Source organism: Asterias amurensis, chromosome 12, assembly GCF_032118995.1.
Source record: "Asterias amurensis chromosome 12, ASM3211899v1".
Taxonomy (NCBI): Eukaryota; Metazoa; Echinodermata; class Asteroidea; order Forcipulatida; family Asteriidae; genus Asterias; species Asterias amurensis.
In genome coordinates, this window is record NC_092659.1 from 720,173 (window position 1) to 739,436 (window position 19,264).

Genomic DNA, 19,264 nt, shown 5'->3' on the forward strand with positions numbered 1-19,264 from the left:
TATTTTAATAAAAGCATTACAAAATCAAGCATAGGTCATGCAAGCAAAGCTTCATCAACACATTTCTGAACGAAAGCCTCCCATATCTTTAAAAAATGCCCTGGTTTTTACTTTCCTATTCGATTTCTGTTTCTTCAATATTGTGAGGTAGGTGCTCTCACGTGCACAAAGCTACAAAAGAAAAAGAGAGTGAGTTTACAGGGCGCGGCCCCAAAGTTAACTTTTTACAATATGAACACTGAGGGCGCCCTGAGGCCCTACGGTAGTTTAGTCATATTAAGATCTTTAACCTAATCTAAGTTTTATATTCAGTTTGTATGTAGCACCCTCTTGTAAAAACAACGTCTTTTGTTTTTTCTTTCAGTATGCGGATTTAAATGCACTTTTGGGCAACAATGTGCCAAGTCTACACAGCGCCTCCAAGCGTCAACAAAGTGACAGGGAGCGTGAGGTTGAAGCAGCCCAGACGCAATTTTACCCGTATGGAAGAAGAACTGATCCCAGGAAAGCGTCTGGTGGATTCACCTTTGGCAAGAGAGGGCAGTATTTTATCCCCATTCCGTACGAGAAACGAGAGATGGATGAGGTGAACCCGTACAGCGTAGCTAAGCGCGACGACGAGCTGACCGGACTAGAGGAGTACCAAGCTAGCAAGAGGTCAGGTCCTTATTCCTTTAACAGCGGGCTGACCTTTGGCAAGAGGGAACCCGAGAAGAGGAACATATTCGGATCTTATGACTTCGGGAAGCGGGCTTACGGCAACAATTTCAGCTTCGGCAAGCGAGGCATGGGAGTGTCCAGTTTTAGCTTTGGCAAACGATCCGGACTTGAGGGTGAACAAATGATGCCGGAAGACAAACGGGCGTTCGGAGACTTTTCCTTCGGCAAGCGCAATAATGGTCTGTCCAGCTTCACATTCGGCAAGCGAGAGGGTGAACGATAGAACACGAGAGGGCGCCATACTGTCTACAATGTGATAATTATAGTATCTTAATTGTTTCAAAACCATACTTGATAAGAAATAACTGCTTGCGTTTTGAGTTAAAACATCAGTTCCAAGTATACAAACAAATTTTAAATAACATTGTTTAAAGCACGGATTTTGAATTAAAATGAAACGATAACGCAAAAGTTTGTAAATATAAGCATAGTAAGCTATCAACATCTAGAATTGTGGAAGATATTTCAAGATACTAAAACTTGGAAGCTTTAGTTAATTTAGATCTGGTTGAGATTCAAGTCTACTTTTCTAGATTTTGTTTCCAGCCAGGGCTTTTACTATCCTTAACGTTTGGGGAAATTGCCAGGGTTGTGGTCACCTACTTAAGGTCCTAAACAACACTCTTTGTTAGTAGAAAATTACCCAATTAAGACAATTCATGAGTAAGCGACAAAAACTTAATAATTTAGCATATTTGCTTACGTTAGTTACTACAACAACAATTGAAACTTTCTTAAACACGGTTTTTCTAGTATGCTTTCCTGGTCAGCAATTAACTTGTAGATGTTTTTCAAATACTATGAATTCATATCTACGTAGAAATCTTAAAGATGTTTTCTGTGATTAAGTTTAGAACAACCTTAGCCAACAATCTCCCGGAATCTTACTGCGCATGCTTACTAATCACAATATGAATGCTGCCACCTTGCGACCAAATGATTCCAACCCGTTTGGACCAGTCAACTCTGAATGTAAAACCATTACCAATAATTAATCTTACAAAGTCAACCATTCTAAAGAAAATATGTTAATGAAGAAAAGTCAAAAGTGATATCTCGTTGCAATGTCTTGCATGGAGTAGTTTTGTCATTCATTATATTGTGTACCTCATACATTAATAATCTTTAAATTTACTTTTAATAACTTATACAAAACAGTGAATTTTAGAGAAATTAAAACATTACACTATTGACAAATGGAATTCGTACTTACGAATAGGGACAAGCTCTTTACCAGATATAATTAACAATAGATGCGATCCTATAATTCATTAAATAATTTTAAGAAAAGTACATACAAGTTTCCCAAACCAATAGGTAATTTGTTTTTATTAGTGTAACTTGGAGGAAAAGGCGGTTTCCAAGGGAATAGTGTCTCTCTGTAAATTTGCTTAGAGGAAATTAACATGGACTGGAGGAGGATATTCAACAGAGGGCGCTATCAGAAGAAGTTTATACACAGTTCGCTAAATGCAAAGATATCAAACCTGCCGCAGAGGAACCGTGGTTGAGTACCATAAAGTAGAACATTTCAATTCAGACCTTTTTTCATAAGGCGTAAGATATTTTCTTCCAAGGTCAACAAAAAAATAAACAACCCCCTGGTATCCTACCGGTGTTTACAAAGCAGGTGATCAACAGGGTGTACCAGCCAAGCTTCAAGCTGTTCCCTTTTGGGTCACTCTTGTGGAGTCCATGAGTACATGATAATATGACCAAGGTCAGGTGGGATGGCTCAGTGAGCTATTATTCCCAACCGCTTCGATAACTTTATATCATCAGCTCACAGTCAAGACAGAAATGGGTCTGGAAGAAGGTACCAGGTGGACTGAATATCAAAGCGGGGAGTGAATAACAGGTGGGTCTACTGGGGCCGTTTTTACCATGGGAGAAAGATCTCAGGCCTAGTGATTTTGTGTTTGAGTGTTACCGGAAACAATCCACATCTGATTTATGGAAATTTGTTAAATTGCTTCGTAAAAATAAAAACAACTCTCGTGTTTCTTTTTAGGGAGTGAGGTTTTTTGACTTCAACAATTGCGATTATAATTGTTTCTGTTGCGGAGATTGAAATTAAACGTAACAAAAACATTTGTTTACAACTTATGTTGAGATTGATCGAGTTGTCGTTGCTTTATTTTGTAGTCAAACCATTGATCAAGTTCAAAGACTAAAGATTAATAATCCAAGATTCTGATTTGTACGTGATAGGTTACCCGAGCAGCTGGCTGGATATACTATTAAAGGTAATTTCAAGCAATATTGTACGAGATCGGTTGAGCTGGAACAAAATGGTCGCAAATAAGGGAATCAATGTGTGGTGAAGAGGTTTTCAACTAGTGGTTAAATCCCAACAAGGCCTGGTTCTTGATAAATTTACCGAGACGAAGTAGAGGTAAAATATCGAGAACCAGGCCTCGGCGGGTTTAAACCACTAGTTGAAAACCGATTCGACACACTTTAAATCCCATTCATCAATACCTTTTCGGTCAAAAAACATCAACAATTCGGGTCAAAAAGTAAAATAAATGCACAAATTATATTTCTTCAATGATTTCTTCAATACAACAACCAACCCTCCAGCTATGAAATGGTAAAGCCCTCCACCGCCCTCGGGTAAACAACTCCTTATAAGGGAAGTGCGCGTCGCGCGTATCGCGCGACCAGTAGGAATGAAGAAACTGTCGTTTAAGCACAGGTGCAAGCTCGCGTGCCACGCCCATGTTTCAACACTTTTTACTGGTCATAAACAAAAAGGTTCATACACACCCACGTGACGCGCTCTCTACCAATAGGATCAGCGAAACTGTCTGAGGTATTAATGAATGGTGTTTTTGTTATGTGTAACCTACGGAGTGTCTCGTGAAAGCGCTCTCCGCGTACCTTCATTTCCCCTGTTATTTAAGTAACCTACACATCAGACTTCGTTCAAGCAAATTAACTAAGTAAAAGTTATTAAAAGTAAGCAGTCCACTCAATAAAAGTATGACTTTGAAAAAAAAATTATTACAATTTTACCGATAATATAACTTAACACCGAGCCAGTTTTGTAGAAAGTCAAATGGTCATATTTCGAAGCTCTCGTGGATTGTGAGTTAAACCAGAAACCTGCTTAAAGGGTATGACCCACAAATATACATTAAACTTACTCAGTTTGAAGATTATGATAGTATAAAGCTTCCCATGAAATTTTACTTACTGAGGTGCTGTAGTTTTTGAGAAATGAGTAAAAGTAATAACTTTCGTCTCAGTTTTAGCATGTCAAAAAGTGTTAACCAGATATGCTATGGTTTTGGTATAATATCATAACTGGTTAAGGGGATTTTACATGCTAAAATAATTTTGGTCTCATGAGACCAAAACTATTTTGTGACTTGTTTTACTCATTTCTCAAAAACTGCACAACCTTGGTTAGTAATATTTGAAGGTAAGCTTTCCACTATCATTATCTTCAAAGCCTGTAAGTTTAATGTAAATCTGTGGACATTTTGAAAAAGTACCCAAATCCTTTCAGCGTACGCCAGGATCCTTTACTGGTGTATAAATTTGACCTCGTGTTTATTTTGAGTGGAGATCGCAGTCGCAGTCTACGTAGATATAGATAATTACATTACATGCAATACATGCGCTGGTTCAGTAATATTACACATTATGAACCAAAAGGTACCCGTAGAAAATACTGCAATAATTGTCACATCATACGAATCGAACTGGTTCATTTGCAATCTTTGAATGAAACGAATGTGTAGTATATTCTTTATAGTGAGATAGTACGCCCTCTGGTTAGTTAACTGCTTAACAATGGCTTACACTTCAAAGCAGTCGTTGGGCGTCATAGTTCTTCTTGTTTTCATGATCTTTTACAAACCTGTTCTTGCAAAAAAGAACAAGATACTCATGGCTCAAATGGCAGGATTTTCTAGTCACGCGTTATTCAGTTTGGAACTGGCCAAGACATTATCTGCACGGGGCAATGAAGTTTGGGTTGTCGACTCTGCAGAAACCTATAATTTGCGTATCAAAGGTCAAAACCTCTCAGAGATCCAGTTTGTGCTCTTTCAAAGTTCAACTCCCTACTTAGAAGTAAAACAAATTATCAGCCGCTATGTTGCAACACAGCTTCGCAACAGTTCTGCCAACTCAGTTTTACAGTACCAAGTGGAATCAGAAGACACGGAACTGGACAGAAGATTGCCCGATGGTAGGACACGAGATATCTTCCATTTAGCAAGCTACGACCTCGACGATATGATCAGCAACCCAGAGGTCATAACGAAGCTCAAAGCAGTTGGATTCGACATGATTGTTGGAGATACGGTACCTCTTTATCAAGTCACCCTCAGTCAGTTACTCAAAGTACCTTTCATTAACTTCGGCTTACTACCGATGGCTCCTTCACAGAACGATCGCTTTGCCTACAACCCTAGTAACGCTGCCTATGTTCCAGAACGTATGAGCTTCCTCACCGATACCATGACCTTTAAGGAGAGAGTTAAAAACACTTTACTTTACTGGATCACAAGCTTCTTTTACTATAAATACGGTCTGGGTCCAATGGATGATATACTCCAAAAACATAACATTAGGCCTGATGCTAACTTTGGTCAACTCATGTCAGAAGCTCAAATGTGGATCTTCAACTCAGATTTTGTGGTGGATTTCCCCCGACCTTTAAGTCCGCACGTTAAATTTGTTGGTGGAGTGATGTCTGGTCCTGCCAGTCCGCTTGATGAGGTAAGAGGTTTTAAAATAATCATCTTTGTTGTGTTGCACTCAACTGATGCTTCGTTTACAAGAGTATTCACATTGTATACGTTTGCAGACCAAGCCCCTGGTTTGAAAATGTTCCTTATATTATTTGAAATTGCCTGAGGTGCCTGTAAATATACACGTGTGCCTCTAAAGGTCGGAAAAAATACCAGCTCTATAAAAATCAGAAACGAATATCATCATCCTCTTTACGTAATGCAACCGATCCTTTTGACGTAGTGCGCCCTCTTTGAAACCCCTTTAAAACTGCTTCTACAAAAGAGGATTCTTGGCTTAGCCTGAACATCTGACGTCACATTTCGAGGCCCGTGAATTACGCCAAAAACCTGCCTTTGTGCATGCGTCAGAATCCAAACCAATGTACATTTTATCTCGCATTCATTTCACATGGAGATTCGCTGTCACATCCTACGTAGATGTAGGTTTATACATAAAAAACTAACATACATGCATGTACATGTGCACATGCGATGCACAAGCATATTGTACGCTACAAGCAGGCGACCGAAATTGCGGCAAACAAACACCTCGGACCAATCGAAGCACAGACATGGAAAGCTTACGTCACTGCACGTTTATCCAGTTATATCATTGATATCTAATGAAATCATCCGGTTTGTAAAACCAGTGTCGTCTTAAAGACATGTTAAAAGTCTGATATAATTATGATATCATAGTTCTAGTTTTTATTTTTATTTTACAGATCCGTTGGTTCAAAAATTGTTTTACGGCAGGCATGTATTTTGGGGGATTATGTTAATAACAAAGATGGAAGTTAAATAAACCAGTTGCAGACACAGTTGTTATCAATTGGATTTGTAGCATTATAAATGATTGCCTTATTGGAGACTGTGTACAATTGGCTGCCTGAAAATGACATCGTGTGCATTGACCTTGAAAAATTATTCATTTTAACAAAAATAGACCAGCAGAAAATAATACAAAAGTGGGACATTATCACCGAACTGGAATTCAAACTGGTTTAATTGCAACTATAAAGTGAAACGAAAGGTAGTAAATTCTTTGTAGTGAGATAAGAGGCTCTTTGTTTGTTAATTTGCTTAAAAATGGCTAACACTTCAAAGCAGTCGTTGGGCGTCATAGTTCTTCTTGTTTTCATGATCTTTTACAAACCTGTTCTTGCAAGAAAGAACAAGATACTTATGGCTCAAATGGCTGGAGATTCGAGTCATTCGCAATTCACCGTGGATCTTGCCAAGACATTATCTGCAAGAGGGAATGAGGTCTGGATTGTCGATAGTATAGAATGCTACAATTGGCGTACCGAATATCGAAACTATTCAGAGATTAAATTTGTACTCTTTCAAAAACGGATTCCTTTTTTTACGATCGGAAAGTTATTAGTGAACCGCTATATTGCTAGGAATCTTCACAGCAGTTCTGCAAACTCAGCTTTACAGTACCAATTAGAAGCTGAAAACACGGAACTCTTTGCAAATTTGACCGATGGTAGAACATTAAATATCTTCACTTTAGCAAGCTACGAACTCGACGATATGATCAGCAACACCGAGGTCATAACGAAGCTCAAAGCAGTTGGATTCGACATGATTGTTGGAGATACGGTACCTCTTTATCAAGTCACCCTCAGTCAGTTACTCAAAGTACCTTTCATTAACTTCGGCTTACTACCGATGGCTCCATCACAGAACGATCGCTTTGCCTACAACCCTAGTAACGCTGCCTATGTTCCAGAACGTATGAGCTTCCTCACCGATACCATGACCTTTAAGGAGAGAGTTAAAAACACTTTACTTTACTGGATCACAAGCTTCTTTTACTATAAATACTGTCTGGGTCCAATGGATGATATACTCCAAAAACATAACATTAGGCCTGATGCTAACTTTGGTCAACTCATGTCAGAAGCTCAAATGTGGATCTTCAACTCAGATTTTGTGGTGGATTTCCCCCGACCTTTAAGTCCGCACGTTAAATTTGTTGGTGGAGTGATGTCTGGTCCTGCCAGTCCGCTTGATGAGGTAAGAGGTTTTAAAATAATCAGCTTTGTTCTGTTGCGCCCAACTGATGCTTCGTTTACAAGAGTGTCCACATTGTATTAAAAACTTTGCTGACGAAGCCCCTGGTCTAAAAGTGTTCCTTTATATTGTTGGTAATTGCCTGAAACTATTGCCTGTAACTATACACATGTGCCTCTAAAGGTCCGGAAATATACCAGCTCCATCAAAATCAGAAACGAAGACCATCATCCACTTTACTGTTCGTATTTGTTCAAGTTAATAACACAACCGATCCGTTTTGACGTTGTGCGCCCTCTCTGAAACCCCTTTTAAATTGCTTCTACATCAAAAGCGGATTCTTGGCTATAGCCTGAACATCTGACGTCACATTTCGAGGCCCGTGAATTACGCCAAAAACCTGCCTTTGTGCATACGTCAGAATCCTAACCGATGTACATTTGACCTCGTATTCATTTCAAATGGAGATTCGCTGCCACATCCTACGTAGATGTAGGCCTATACATATATAAAACTACATTACATGCATGTACATGTGCACATGCAGTGTACAAACATTAAGTACGCTAGAAGCAGGCGACCGAAATTGCGGCAAACAAACATCACCGCGGACCAATCGAAGCACAGACATGGAAAGGTTACGTAACTACACGTTTATCCAATTAAATCATTGTATCCAATGAAATCATCTGGTTTGTAAAACCAGTGTCGTCTTAAAGACAGGGTACCACTCGAATATTTGGCATCATAATTTTCGGTTTTTATGTTCGTCAACAAATCTGTTGTATAAAGTAGTTTACGGTCATGTCTTTATTCAATTCCCTTTTAGTTGGCCTGTGTGTCTGTTCGGGGAGTCCCTTTTCCCTGATGTCATTTTGTATGTATTTGTGCCATGAAGATAATACAAATTTAAATTAGAAATATGATTTGCAGAACCGAAATTAAGTTTTTTTCTATTAGCCTCCTGAAATAACTTCCTGGGCATTTACCTTGAAGTGTGAAGAAGATATGAAGAAAAAATAGGTACCAGCAGAAAATACGGAAGTGAATATAATTATCACCTTTACGACTCGGACCACTTTGCATACTGACCCCATCTTTAGTTGTTTTGCTGCATCCAGCAGCAATACGCCTGGTCGACATTGCCGGAAAAATGCAAGGAAAACTTTTTTTTTCGAAACGTACAAACTCACGACTAGGACTTGCATGTACTTGCACGTACGTGTGTTCGATGTTCGATCGAGGCAAAGTCTGTCTCGATTGACGTCACAAAAGGGGTGGGCGGAGTCACCCACAAAACAACTTTATCTATTCTTTAACATATAAATCGTTACAAACAATATTACTCAACAAGTTATTATATTGCTTATAAACATGTACTCTAATGTTTGAAGAAAAAAATTGTATTTCCAGATGTCTTTAAAAATTGTTATTGATTATTTTGCAAACACAGCTGTTATCAATTGGGTTTGAAGAAATGTGAAGGAATTTCCTTATGGGAGACTGTCGATAACTGGCTGCCTGAAATTGACATCGTATTGTAGTGATGTTCATTATTATGTTAGACATTACGATTGGAATACAATAAAGTCACCCAAGCGTGTCAGTGGCTGGACTGTGCGAGCAGGCCAGCCACGAGGCAGTCTTGAGCCAGCTGCTAACCTTGTAAGACGTTTCGTCCTCTACACTTTTTATCACCTTTACGACTCGAACTGGTTCATTTGCAACTATAAATGAAACTGATTAACAATGGCTTACACTTCAAAGCAGTCGTTGGGCGTCATAGTTCTTCTTGTTTTCATGATCTTTTCCAAACCTGTTCTTGCAAAAAAGAACAAGATACTCATAGCTCAAATGGGAGGATTTTCTAGTCACGCGTTATTCAGTTTGGAACTGGCTAAGACATTATCTGCACGGGGCAATGAGGTCTGGGTAGTCGACAGTGAAAAAACCTATAATTGGCGTATCAAATGTCAAAACCTCTCAGAGATCCAGTTTGTGCTGAAGAACAAACCGGTTTGATATGAAGAACAAACCGGTACCAGCAGAGTATACAGAAATGAATGCTCTGCTGATCACCTTTACGACTCGAACAAGTTCATTTGCAATCTTTAAGTGAAACGAATGTGCAGTTTATTCTTTATAGTGAGATAGTACGCTCTCTCGTTGATAAACTGCTTAAAAATGGCTCACACTTCAAAGCAGTCGTTGGGCGTCATAGTTCTTCTTGTTTTTATCATCTTTTACAAACCTGTTCTTGCAAAAAAGAACAAGATTCTCATGACTCCGTTGAGAGTATATTCAAGTCATGCTGTATTCAGTTTGGAACTGGCCAAGGTATTATCTGCACGGGGGAATGAGGTCTGGGTTGTTGAAAATGAGCAAACGTACGATCAGCGAATCAAAAATCAAAACCTCTCAGAAATTCATTTTGTACTCGTTCAAAATAAGATTCCTGTAAGTGTGTTAGAAGTGCTAGTAAAACGCTTTATTGCCAGGAATCTTCGCAGCAGTTCTGCAAACTCAGCTTTACAGTACCAATTGGAAGCTGAAGACACGAAACTCTTTGCAAATTTGACCGATGGTAGAACACTGGAAATCTTCACTGCACCAAGCTACGACCTCGACGATATGATTAGCAACACCGAGGTCATGACGAAACTCAAAGCAGTTGGATTCGACATGATTGTTGGAGATACGGTACCTCTTTATCAAGTCACCCTCAGTCAGTTACTCAAAGTACCTTTCATCAACTTCGGTTTACTACCAATGGCTCCATCACAGAACGATCGCTTTGCCTACAACCCTAGTAACGCTGCCTATGTTCCAGAACGTATGAGCTTCCTCTCCGATACCATGACCTTTAAGGAGAGAGTTAAAAACACTTTACTTTACTGGATCACAAGCTTCTTTTACTATAAATACTGTCTGGGTCCAATGGATGACATACTCCAAAAACATAACATTAGGCTTGATGCTAACTTTGGTCAACTCATGTCAGAAGCTCAAATGTGGATCTTCAACTCAGATTTTGTGGTGGATTTCCCTCGACCTTTAAGTCCACATGTTAAATTTGTTGGTGGAGTGATGTCTGGTCCTGCCAGTCCGCTTGATGAGGTAAGAGATTTTGAGTAATTTTGTGTTACTGTGTTACAGTCAATAAGAAACTTTGGGACGCTAGATGGCAGCAGACTTACCAGGTAAATTTCCACTGTTTACGTAGTTCTGAGCGTGTGCACATGAACAAGAACAATGGATTTTACCTAGTAAGTCTGCTGCCACCAAGCGTCCCAAAAGTCTCCCATTGATGTTTCTTTGTAAAAGTGGTACACGGTATAAACAAAGTCCTGGTTTGAAAGAATTGGTTTAAACGCGTGAGAGTTCCACGAAGTGTGTCAGAAATCGAGCAATCAAATCACGCGATTTAACCACTTTAAATTTTCCTGGAAGAAAATCTCAAAATAATATCGTAAAATTCAAGAAGCAAAAATATTATTTCATCAGTAGCATTTGGAATAAGCTATATTAGTGCGCTAAAAAAGAAGTTTCAGTTGATTTCAAAAAGCTGTTGCACATTATGAACACCAGCTTTGACGAAGCTTTTACTGATTGGTTGTTCTGTGAGAGGGTTTACATTAGTCAAGTTTTGCACTATTTGTTTGCGGTAACACCGTGTGTGTCTACCTGCCAGGTTTGTTGTTTGGAGAACTGCCTTACGTTATAAACTGCTCACAAAAAGTAAGGAAACTCTTTTCAATTCAGTATATTTGTTAATATTTAATACTCTCTTTGTATTGGTATATATCAATGCAAAGCTGAATTGTTCTTCTTTAAAATGATACCACATTTGCAATGATTACGTGTTGCTGAACTTGGCTACACGAATAACAATGAGGCAAAGTCACAAATCAAATGTGCCAAAATTACCGTTGTCTGTGCTAAATGGTCAATAGGTAATAGTCAATAATCAAACTGATCAATTAATGGTTAACACAAAGATTTGCACTGGTGAGCTCATCAGACACAGTTAATCCTAACCTCTTGAAAAACACCTTGTTTGATGGGTATTTGCAAGACAATATTCTGCAGCCGATTGCAGTCCCATTATACTTGCAGACTCTTGAACCAAATGCCATCTTTCAAGATGACAATGCTCGTCCCCATCGACCCCGACTGGTGACTGATTAACTGAAAAATGTTGGGGTGCACCGGACGGATTGGCCCGCTAACAGTCCAGACCTGAATCCTATGGAACTGTTCTGCTTTTTACCTGGGCGAAAGGTAGACAATCGGACGAGACTACTACTTTAGCTTGGAGTCGATCAAAATTAACCCTCACTAACGATGAGTGAGTTCTTAAAATGGTCTCAATGTTTTTACTATAGCTTGCTCTAGTCATCGTCAGGTTTTTGTTTTTTTATGATTACTTATTGGTTTTCCATCGATTTAAGGTTTCCACACACTGGCGACACAAGATAAAACTATTTTTGTGATGCAAGGAACTTGTATTTTTGGAAGCGCCCTCATATGGTAAAATACGGTAAAATTCCACAGACAGGTATTGGCTTTTATGTATACACAGGTACGTCGGATTTTACTGTGAATCTCCAGAAGCATGAAAGCCATTTGAAACGAATGGGAGGTCAAAGGTGACTATGGACGTTGGCTTAAGGTGGATCTCTGACGTAATTCACGCTTCAAAGTGTAACGCAGACGTTAAGGCAAAGGTTGGACTGAATTATCTGGTTTATCTGGTGAAACTGTCCCTATGCATGTTTTGACAAAAATAGTACCAGTACATTGTGTAGATTTTTTTTTTTTTTTTTTTTTTTTTTTTTTTTTTTTATGATTGCCATCATCCGCTGTACGATTCTTACTGGTCCTTTTCTAACAATAAAGGCAAACCCCACTCGAAAATGTGACCTTCAAAACGTTGGCTCACTATTTGGTTTGACTGCAAATATAAAAGAAATTAAATATCAGGAAATTAAGTAATACAGGTCATTGAAAGATTCAGTTGGTCTATACAGTAATTTGATTGTAAATGCAAACTCGGAAAACACTTTATTACAGGTCGTTCAAAGGTGGGCTAGTTATGAATGCTGTGATTAAAGACACTGCACTATTGGTAATTGTTAAAGACCAGTCTTCTCACTTGCTGTATCTCAACAAATGCATAAAATAACAAACCTGTGAAAGTTTGCGAGATAATAATGAAACAAAACAACCATTTAATTGTCACACGATGCTTGATTTCGAGATCTCTAATTCTAAATCTGAGGTCTCGAAAACTACGTCACTTCAGAGGGAGCCGTTTCTCACAGTGTTTTATACTACCAACCTCTCCCCATTACTCTTGATCAATGTTTTATGCTAATTATGTTGAGTAGTAACCAAAAACACATTTACAAACGGAAGAGTTTTTATTTACTGGTACCAGCTTCCCTCCACGTTGCTGCACCACTTAAAGGCCGCAATCCTAAGACTGAGGCCTAAAAACCGTGTCTTTTTATGATCGCGCGTCAAGATTTCCGACGCCCGACCATCGCGCGACCGACTATAAACCGGCCGTAAGACGTGTACCAGCAGAAGGAGCTTAAAATGTACTTTCATACATAATTCTTACTTGAGAAATGACTAGTCGTTCTTAATGTTAACATTTATTGTAGTCACACACTATGTGAACTGACTTTGGTGTTAATGAATTCATTATAGATAGTGGCTTCGTGTCATAGCCTCCTGCAGTACTGTATCATTGCCAATGCTCTGGACTGTGTATAAATCTTTGTTGACGATTGTTGTTCTTCATTGCATCTGATGTAGGAATTGTTTCTTTACAAAAGTTCACGCATAAAAGTTTGACTATTCATCGAAGTGCTGCAGTTTAATTGGTTTAAAACTTCTCTGGTCTTGCAATGGATCTCAAGCAAGGAGTCAAGTTTTGCTGCTTGGTTGTTGCTGTCCTTTTACTTATTTGCAAATTGAGTTCTGCAGAAAAGCATAAAATACTAATAGCTGCTACAAGCGGTATTTCAAGTCACCAGATTTTCAACTTGAAACTTGCTACAACATTATCGGCACGAGGGAGTGAGGTCTGGGTTATTGTTGATGAAGACACTTACAATTTGCGAATCAAAAGCAAAAACCTGAACGAGCTTAAATTTGTCACATTCAAAAAAACAGTAACTGACCGCGACGGGCAAATCATCGTTGAACGCTATGTTTCCAACCAACTTCGCAGCAGTTCTGCCAACTCAGCTTTACAGTACCAATTGGAGGCTGAAGACAGAGAACTCTTTGCAGAGTTGCCAGATGGTAGAAAACCAGATGTTTTCTCTTTGACAAGCTTCGTGAACAGCGATATGATCGGTAACACTGACGTCATGGAACAGCTAAGATTAGTAGGATTCGACATGATTGTTGGAGATACGGTACCTCTTTATCAAGTATTCCTCAGTCAGGTCTTGAACGTGCCTTACATCCAATTCGGACTCACACCGATAGCACCTTCCCAACACGATCGCTTTGCCTACAGCCCTAGTAACGCTGCCTATGTCCCAGAACGTATGAGCTTCCTCTCCGATACCATGACCTTTAAGGAGAGAGTTAAAAACACTTTACTTTACTGGATCACAAGCTTCTTTTATGAAAAATACTTTTTGGGCCCACTGGACGACGTGCTTAAGAAGCATAACATAAGGCCTGATGCTAACTTTGGTCAACTCATGTCAGAAGCTCAAATGTGGATCTTCAACTCAGATTTTGTAGTGGATTTCCCCCGACCTTTAAGTCCACATGTTAAATTTGTTGGTGGTGTACTGTCTGGTCCTGCCAGTCCGCTCGATGAGGTAAGAGTGCTGGGCCAGTCTAATTTGTTTTCCGGCCATCAAACATAAATGCAACGGGTCACAGCAATTGACACCCATGATTGCTTCTCTTCACCCAGGGTAATAAATGGGTACCTGCGAGGGTAGAGGGAATGCTGTGCGCGTTGCGCGTGACGTGGCACAGCTGTCACGGCAAACTCGCGTGTCTTTTTACTGGTCATAAACAAAGGTTTATACACACCCACGTGACGCGCTCTCGAACAATATCAATGGCGAATTTGTCTGAGGTACTTTTGAATGTATTATTATAATAAAATCTCTGGATCTGAACACATCTATGGCACTTCCAGGGCTCCATATTTTATACAAAGAAACTAATTATATTGGTAATTTTATCTTATTTTGCAGGAGTGGCAAGCCTTTGTTGATAGCTCCGGGGAACACGGTGTTGTTCTCCTAGCCCTGGGTACGTTAATATCGGATGGATTGACAGAAGAACAGTCTACAACAATTGCTGCAAGTCTATCTTTACTGCCACAGAAAGTTGTGTGGGGCTACAGCGGTAAAATACCCACGAACGTTGGTAACAACACCAAGATTGTCAAGTGGATACCTCAAAATGATCTACTTGGTAAATAATTTCGTATTTTCACCTCACATCACTTGACATTTAGACTCCATGTACTGCCGCTTATTTTACTTCCAATGAAAATATATTTCGTGTCTGGACATTTCAACCTCGTTTCTTCTGTCCGTTTTTTGTGTTGTTGTTGTTGCTGTTATCGGTTTGTTTTGTTTTGTTTTGTTTGTTTGTTTGGTTTTTTTTTTCCTTGTTTTTTTTTTCCCTTTTTTTTGGGGGGGGGGGTATTTTGATGTCATTGTCATTATCATTCGGGATTAAATTACATCTTTATTCACAGGAAGTAGTTATCAATGTCACGGCCAAAAACTTAATCTATAAAAGGTACCGAACCTTTAAAGGGATTATATAATGTTTGATAATCACTCTTTTATTATATGAAATATTAAGAGGCTTAATGAGGCATCTGGAAGCACACAAACTTATGCTACAATGGTGTTTTTGTTTTCGTCATTATTCTCGTGCAACCTCAATGAATCCAAATGTTTACATGTTTGTTATTGTATAGAACAAATGAGATTACAGGTATATGCCCAAAGGTGTACAGTGCTTTCACAAAGGCTTGGCAGAGGAAACTAGTGCATTGACTGATATCCTTTCTTGTTTCTTTTTTTCTTCCTTTTTATCTTTTCTGCAGCTCACAAAGTAACAAAGTCTCCACAAAATTTATCATAAATCATTTTCAACTTAATAATTCAGCGTAATCGTCTACTATTTTTACAGGTAGCCCTAAAGTCAGAGCTTTTATTTCCCACGGTGGCCTGAGTAGCATTCATCAGTGTATCTATCATGCCGTACCAATGGTGGGAATCCCAGTCTTTGGTGACCAGAAGGATAACTTCATTCGACTAGATGCGAAGGGAATGTCACTTCACTTGGATATACGTACAATGACTGATCGCACACTATATGATGCAATCATTCAAGTCATCTATAATCGAACGTAAGTTATTGTCAGCGCCCGTTGAATTTCAAAAGGAAACCTAAACATCACCAACACCAAAATAAAGCCCTTTGGACTCCTTCTTTATAGTTTGTAGTTTTACGGATAATCACTGATGTATTTTGGCACTGTATTCTCAGTACTTTCCCCGAGTTCTGTGAATAAAAATCACAGGCATGTTGCTGGTGTGGGATTCGAACCCACGACCGTTGCAATTCTAGAGCAGTGTCATATCAACTAGATCATCGAGATTGCCTGGTAGCTAGAGGCAGTTAAAATCCTAGCTGTTAGCAGCGGGTACTGCAATCGATTTAATAGATGTTAATTTTGCATCGAGGATAAAGAATTTCCGTTTTTGTTTTACAACGTAGTCTGTTGATGCATCAATTGAAGGGTTTTAGATTTTTTTTTTTTTTTTGCACGGTGTTTGCAAAACTGACCTGCTTTTTAACTATAATACCTTTTATAATTTTGTATTGTACAATTTCTTTTCAGGTTCAAAGAGAACGCTGAGCGTCTGTCTGAGATAGCAAGAGACCGCCCGACCAGTCTATCACCAGCTGAAGAAACTGCCTATTGGATAGAGTACGCCATTAAACATGGCACCGAGCATTTGAAGCCATATGCTCTACAGTTATCCTTCATACAGTACTACCTGCTAGATGTGATTGCTTTTCATGTTGTCATTGTGGTACTAATTTGCTGGTTGGTCCGCAGGATGTGCTGCTCGGCTTCACGCCGTCTCGTTAAATAAAGGGTGCGGCCACGGCAAACGTATTAACCAATTCTACTTTAAATCTAACGACGGGAATTTATTCTATTGTACGGATCTGGGGTTAAATACCTGCAGATTATTACTAGTTTTATGGATGGAAATTTGCATTGGGGATATAAAATATTAGTTTTGATTTGAACCAATACACCGATATGTGTTAACACTATATATTCAGTACTTTCCAGAGCTCTGTGGGAAAAAAGGACAGGTGTATTACTCGGTGGGGGTTCGAGCCCACGAACTTTAAAAATCTAGAGCAGTGTCATACCAACTAGACTACCGGGAGTTCCTAACGTCAATGATTGAAGTGACTTTCAGACTAAAATGAAAATACCGGTTCAATTTCTTCAACAATAAATTTCCACTATTTAATCTTAATTTTTCTTTAAAACACGTAAAATAAGATGATAAAGAAGGTGAACTATTTGAAGTTGTTTGTTATATTTTACATAACTATAGTTTGGGTATAAGGTATTTTTCTTGTCTATATTCAAGATGGGTGTTTTCCACTGTTTTTTTTTTTTTGTTGTAGCTGCAGCTGTTTAATGTAAAACCATAGAGTTATATATAACTCTATAGGTAAAACATTTTCATAAACAATTCCCTTTTGTATATAACTCTATAGGTAAAACATTTTCAGAAACAACTCCCTTTTGACGAATGTCTGTTGTTAGAGATAGGAATTCAAACAAATCTTGCAGCATGCCATTGTAATATCTAAACTTTTTGGACTAAATCAACCAAACTGTGCCAAAACCGAAAAGTTTATTTTATCGTTACAGGCGAAAATATATTAATTTCAGAAATTATTTTTTCTCCGGGGCGCCACCTCTCGGCAGGGGTAGGAGAAGCAATAATTGAATGGGCGCGCATTCCGACATTGTGAGTTATGTAAATAATGGAAATGTTGTTCACAAATTTTGCACATATTTTTCACTACAATGACTGACCGAAGAATTCATTTTCGTTTTTGCATCAATTTTATGACAAATTTGTAATCGGTTTTCACTATTCGTCTCGTGACCCAGACGACCGATCGATGTCAAACTTCTTCAGGTCTGTCAGTTTAACACTGCTAGCTCTTTTTTGTCAGCAAAACGAATTCTGTATTGTTCTTTCAACCTTTTATTATTGGTGTGCTAGCACCTTTTCTCTTAATTTGGTGATGATAATTAATATTCGCAGTATGATTTAGTTCCTTTATTGACCATTAGAAATTAAAAAAAAACTACTGTTACAATTGTTGTATTGACTATTATTTGGTTGACTCTATTGTAACACGTGAGTGCGCTTTCAATGGTGAACGCGGTGAACTGGAGGCTCCACAACGGCTTCGGTTCAAGAATCTGAAAGCGCCCTCTTTTGAATAAACAAACTTCCAACACATGTTGATTTCCCACATTTCTCTAGGACACCGGCCCAAATTCATTTTATCATCAGTGACGTCATACCAGCCACTCTCTAATTCAATTTATACTATTATTTTTTTTGTGATTGAATTTCTTTGGTTTAATACTGTGGAATAAATCAACCTGAAACATAGAAGGGGAAACTATAACGGCCATTGAATTTTGTTCTAGTCTTTATTTTTCATTACAAAAAGAGGTTCTCAAAATAAGTGAAAATGGCGAGAATTGTCCTGCCTCTCTTGTATTTATTTTGTTTTGTGTATTTTTTGTAATTGCGTGAGTAAATGAGTTACTTTTGGAAGCTAGGTGGCAGCAGAATAACCACAGTTAAATCTATCGTCGATAATGTGCACATTCTCAGAACTACGTTAACAGTGTCTGCTGCCACCTAGCGTTCTAATAAAAAAAACAAGAATGGTGTGTTGACAACACAAATGCCCCGCTGAGATTGGAATGGGAGACTTGTTGAAAGCTCTGCCACTAGAGGGCAGCAGACCTACCAGGTAAGGGTGCAAAACTCCTATTGCAAACAATGGTAAATGCTAAACATTCAAAAATACTCAAAAAATATTTAGAAGTCTCTCAGCCTCTTGAAAATTAAATCAGATCAATGTCATACAACTAAACTTCAGATTTCTTCTCATTTTTTGGTAGGTGACCATTTTGGAATTTTTGCTAATTAGATAGCCTAGAAGAAACACTCCCAAAACCTCATACACACCGCTTGTTATCATTGGGGAACTCGTGTCCAGTACGTCCTGTTCCAGAACAGTTTGGTTTATGCTGGCATTGTGTTATGAAAAACAAAATACAGTTTGGCTAAATCTAAATACAAAATCAAAAACACGCAAAACACAAGGTATTTGCTGTCAGTGACCGTCACTCATGCTTCTCCTATTCCTAAGTTGTTGACATTACCTGGTGAAGAGCGCCCTCTCTTGGTGAATGGCAGATAGTGTAAAGTTTCCCATTGCTACACCAAGTCCTTTTCGAGTTATTGTTTAAGCCACAATGAGCTTAATATTTATCTAAGGGGGTCCCAAAACGACAGGTTTCTTGAAGATCATATGATTAATCCACAAACCAAGTTTGGAGTTGATACGCCAAGTCCTTCTTTGGACAACATTTCTTTTGTTTTAGCCATAATGAGCTTAATGTTTTTATGAGGGGTCAAAAGGCA

General features: G+C 38.7%; 3 protein-coding genes across 5 annotated transcripts in view; all 3 read left to right on the top strand.

Moving 5' to 3' along the window:
* Positions 1-2,816, top strand: part of LOC139945517 (uncharacterized) — a 56,336-nt gene extending 53,520 nt beyond the window's left edge. The window contains exon 4 of the mRNA XM_071942888.1: positions 365-2,816. Coding sequence (XP_071798989.1) covers positions 365-943 — 579 coding nt within the window. The 3' untranslated portion in view covers positions 944-2,816. The remainder of the gene's footprint in view (positions 1-364) is intronic.
* A 1,625-nt stretch (positions 2,817-4,441) lies between these two features.
* LOC139945344 (UDP-glucuronosyltransferase 2A2-like) lies at positions 4,442-5,592 on the top strand. The gene has a single exon (XM_071942695.1). It carries the CDS (start codon positions 4,522-4,524, stop codon positions 5,590-5,592), a length of 1,071 nt encoding a protein of 356 aa, XP_071798796.1. The 5' UTR covers positions 4,442-4,521.
* A 965-nt stretch (positions 5,593-6,557) lies between these two features.
* Positions 6,558-18,239, top strand: LOC139945314 (UDP-glucuronosyltransferase 2C1-like). Of its 3 annotated transcripts, none has more exons than XM_071942665.1 (4): positions 6,558-7,493; positions 14,726-14,948; positions 15,681-15,900; positions 16,396-18,239. In XM_071942665.1, exons 1-4 carry the CDS (start codon positions 6,558-6,560, stop codon positions 16,652-16,654), a joined length of 1,638 nt encoding a protein of 545 aa, XP_071798766.1. In that variant the 3' UTR covers positions 16,655-18,239. The 3 variants fall into 3 exon arrangements, with proteins under 3 accessions (XP_071798766.1, XP_071798767.1, XP_071798768.1); XM_071942666.1 differs by lacking the exon at positions 6,558-7,493 and adding an exon at positions 9,517-10,607; XM_071942667.1 differs by lacking the exon at positions 6,558-7,493 and adding an exon at positions 12,957-14,338.
* The last annotated feature ends 1,025 nt before the right edge of the window (positions 18,240-19,264 follow it).

Coding starts and splice junctions, on each gene's coding strand:
- LOC139945344 (XM_071942695.1), top strand. CDS start 4,522: ATGGCTTACACTTCAAAGCAGTCGTTGGGCGTCATAGTTCTTCTTGTT.
- LOC139945314 (XM_071942665.1), top strand. CDS start 6,558: ATGGCTAACACTTCAAAGCAGTCGTTGGGCGTCATAGTTCTTCTTGTT. Junction 7,494..14,725: donor CTGCCAGTCCGCTTGATGAG/GTAAGAGGTTTT, acceptor CTTATTTTGCAG/GAGTGGCAAGCCTTTGTTGA. Junction 15,901..16,395: donor CAAGTCATCTATAATCGAAC/GTAAGTTATTGT, acceptor ATTTCTTTTCAG/GTTCAAAGAGAACGCTGAGC.